Here is a 4,368-nt window from a genome sequence, read left to right as displayed (position 1 = left end):
ATAAAACCTATTAAGATATTCGTACCCGGTATAAACGATTAAAGATCGGACTTATTTTAAATTATATTTAAAAAGTACTGGATTTATATAAAACTATTTGCTTTAAAAAAAAATAAGATTATTAAAATATAATGATTAAGATATAAAAATCGAATTAAAAAAAGGAATATAATTTAAGTTTTATTTATTATACTTTATAAATTAATTTAAATACGACGAACTTAACGAGTATATTAATAATAAATTTAAAAAAAGTTATATTAGACTATTATCCTCTTTAATAAAAGCATTAATTTTCTTTATACTTAAAAAAAATAAAAAAAAGCTTAAATTTATAATCGATTATAAAAAACTTAATAAAATTATTAAAAAAAATTACTATTTATTACCTTTTATTATAAAACTTAAAGAAATATTATATAGAGCTTAATAATTTACTATAATAGACTTTAAAAAAGTATTTAATTAAATTAAAATTAAGAAAAAAAACGAATAAAAGATCATATTCCGAACTTATAAAAGACTTTATGAGTACTTAGTTATACTTTTCGAATTTATTAATATACTTATTATATTTTAAATAATAATTAATTACGTACTTAGGGAATATATTAATATTTTTATAGTCGTTTATTTTAATAATATCTTTATTTTTTTTTTTAATTTCGAGATATATAAAAAATACGTTTATATAATATTTTAAAAATTTTAAAACGTAAAACTTTTTATTAAACTTAATAAATACGAATTTTATATATAAAAAATAGATTTCTTTAGTTATACGATTATATTAAAATAAATCTATATATAAGTATTTAAAATAATAATAATTAAAAACTAGCTTATACTTATTAGCGTTAAAAACGTATAGTTATTTTTAAAATTTATTAACTTTTATTAACGATTTTTTAAAAACTACGCTAATATTATTAAACTTTTTAATAACCTAATAAAGAAAAATATAACCTTTATTTAAAATAAAAAATATAAAAATGCTTTTAATAAAATTAAAGATTTAGTTACTTCGGAATTAATAATTATAATTCTAGACCTAAAAAAACCGTTTAAAATTAAAACTAACGCTTCGAACTTCGCTATAAAAACTATTTTAAAATAATAAAACTAATAAAAAATACTTTATTTTTATATATTTTATTCTAAAGCGTTTTATAAAATAGAATTAAATTAATAAATTTATGATAAAAAATTAATAATTATAATTAAAGCTTTTAAAGAATAGAAATTATAGCTCTTAAGAACTAAATACGAAATTATTATTTATATAAATTATAAAAACCTTACGAATTTTATAATAAATTTAAATTTAAATAAATAATAAATTAAATAAAGCGAATTCTTATTAGAATTTAATTTTTAAATTATTTATTAAAAAAGTTTAGAAAACGGTAAAATAAACGCTTTTAATAAATAATTTAATTATAAAATTACGGTCCCTAAGGAAATATAAATGATTTTTAAATACGACGATAACGGTAATCTTATACTTATTATAAAACTTTTTATAATAATTAAAAAAGTTAATATTAGCCTATTTAGAAAAATAATTCCTAAATTTATTATAAAAGTTTATAATACTTAAGTATACGGTTATTAAGGTATTATAAAAATATAAAAACGGATTTATTAATATTATAATAAAACCGCTATAAAAATAAAAATCGCTAAGGTTATTAAAAACTATAATATTTATAAAAAAAATAAAAATAGTTTTTATAAGCTTTATAAAGAATTATAACTATTATTAATACCCTTAGAAGTATAGTATTTAATTTCTTAGGACTTTATTATTAAATTATTAAAGTTTAAAAAATTATTAACGAATATATAATATAATAATATTTTAATTATCGTCGACCGACTTATTAAATTTTTTTATTTTATATTATATAAAGAAATAAGTAATATTAAAGAATTAATATATACTTTTTTTAAAATAATTATTATTAATTACGGTTTACCTAAAAAAATAGTTTTTAATAAAAATAAGTTATTTACTATTAAGTTTTAAAAATTTTTAATCTCATAGTTTAATATAAATTATAAACTATCGACCTCTTTCTACTTATAAACTAATAAATAAATAAAAAAAATTAATTAAATTTTTAAAATATACCTCCGTTATTATATAAATTACGATTAAAATAATTAAATAATATTACTATTAATAGCCTAGTTTATATATAATAGCGTAGTTAGCGAAAGTATAAAAAAATCTTTTTTTTATTTTAATTACGGATTCTAACTAACTATATATAAAAAAGTACGTAAAGGACTATAAGCTATAAAAGCCGTAATAAATGTAAATAAACTTAAAAAGATTTAAAAAAAGCCTCCTTAAACCTCGAGTTTATATAATAGTATATAAAAAAATACGTTAATAAATTAAAAATTAATAAACTAATTTTAAAAAAAGGAAATAGTATATATCTTTTTCGCTATAATATTAAAACGAAATAATTAAATAATAAGTTAAACTATAAAAAACTTAAACTTTTCGAAATTATTAAAAAAGTTTTATTAATTAATTTTAAATTAAAACTTTTAAATATAATATAATACTATTTAGTTTTTTATATTTTACTTTTAGAGCCGGTATTTAAAAGCTTATATACTAAAGATTATATTATTATCGAATTTAATAAATTAAAATATAAAATTAAATAAATTATCGACTATCGAATTAAAAAAGGACGTAAAAAATACCTTATTAAATAGAAAAATTATAAATATAAAAATAATATATAAGAACTTATTATGAACTTCTAAAACTCTTAATAGCTTTTTAAAAAGTATTAAAATTAAATTTAAACTTAAAACTTTTAGTTATTATAACGTTTCAATTAATAATGTTAAAAATATTATTAATTTACGCTTTTTAAGCTACTAAAAAAATACTTTTAATATTTTTAAAAAGTTTTTTTAATATAATATGACTCTTTTTAAATACTATTCGTTTTTAAAAACAAAAGCGTTTTAATTTAAATAATAACTTATTTAATTTAACTTAAGCTTTTTAATAAGCCTTAGCTTTTTTTTATAACTTTATAATTTTTTTTAAAACCGCGATTCTTTTATTTATTTTTTATAATTAAAACGATTAGATTTTATTATTAAACGATTTATTATATTTATTAATCGGGACTTATAAGAAATAGTCTTTAAAAAACTTATAAATATAAATAATATTAATAAAAATATTATATAAAATACCTAAATAATAATATATTCCGTAAATATCGGAATTAAAAAAAACTAAATAATAAATACTTCAAAAACGATAATTTAAATACGGTATTATTTTTATATTTTTATTAAAAAAATAAATAATATATAATAAATAGTAATAAAACGTAATTATTTACGATTTTAATTTTTTAATTTAATTTAATATAATATTAATATATTTTAATAAAAATACTTAACGATTCCTTAACTTAAAAACGAATAATTTATTTATAAACCTAAGGACTAAACTTTTAAAAAAAAAAGTTAATATTATAATTTAATATGTATTACTAAACTAAAGCCTTATTTTATAAAACTTATAATAGCTATTATATTATATATATAATAATAAAAACTTAAACGGCTTTTTTTAAAATAAAAAAATTATAAATAAATTATATAATTACGATCGTATAATAAAATAAAAAACGGACGTTTATAAATAAATAAAACGGGCGATTATAAAAATATAAAACGGACGACCGCTCGGTAAATAGTTAAATAATAATAAATAAGATATTATAAAAAATATATTTACGATTAGGATTTATATATAAAATAGCCTAAGTTAAGTTTAAAAATAAACTTTTATAACTTTTTTAATAATTAATTTTTATATTAAATTTAACAATTGTTTTTAACTATTTTTATTAAAAACTTTATTAATAAAACTATAATTAATTATTAAAACCTTATTTATTTTACGATTTATAAATAATAGCTTTTTTAAAATTATTTTTATAACGATTATTATTTATAAGTATTGTAGCCTTGACTTTTGTTAATATAAATTTTATTACGACTAGCTAGCCGTAATATATTTTTAATCTTTATAATATCGTATTTTAATTATTTTAATTAATTATTAATATATATTATAAAATATATAGTCTTTTAGTTAATATATTTATCGTTATAATTAATTTATTCTTTTTTCACCGTTCGTAAAGTATATAAATTTATTTTTTATATTTATAATAATTTATATTTATTTACCGTTTTTAATAAAATAAAAATTCTTTAAGCGCTATTATTAATAATAACGTTTATATTATATCTATTTATTTAAAATTTAAATTATAAATATTTTTCGTTAAAAAGTATTATAAAATATAAAAATTT

General features: G+C 14.0%; 1 protein-coding gene across 1 annotated transcript; it reads left to right on the top strand.

Moving 5' to 3' along the window:
- Positions 1-1,879: 1,879 nt before the first annotated feature.
- CORC01_07315 (uncharacterized protein) lies at positions 1,880-2,029 on the top strand (the record flags this gene model as incomplete). The annotated part of the gene is made up of 1 exon (XM_022618952.1): positions 1,880-2,029. A coding segment is annotated over one exon (150 nt), but the record flags the coding sequence as incomplete, so codon positions are not given.
- Positions 2,030-4,368: the final 2,339 nt, after the last annotated feature.

The sequence above is a fragment of the Colletotrichum orchidophilum genome, assembly GCF_001831195.1.
Source record: "Colletotrichum orchidophilum strain IMI 309357 chromosome Unknown Scaffold_58.1, whole genome shotgun sequence".
NCBI classification, from domain to species: Eukaryota; Fungi; Ascomycota; class Sordariomycetes; order Glomerellales; family Glomerellaceae; genus Colletotrichum; species Colletotrichum orchidophilum.
Note: the sequence above shows the minus strand (reverse complement) of the source record. Positions and strands in the feature narration are given on the sequence as shown.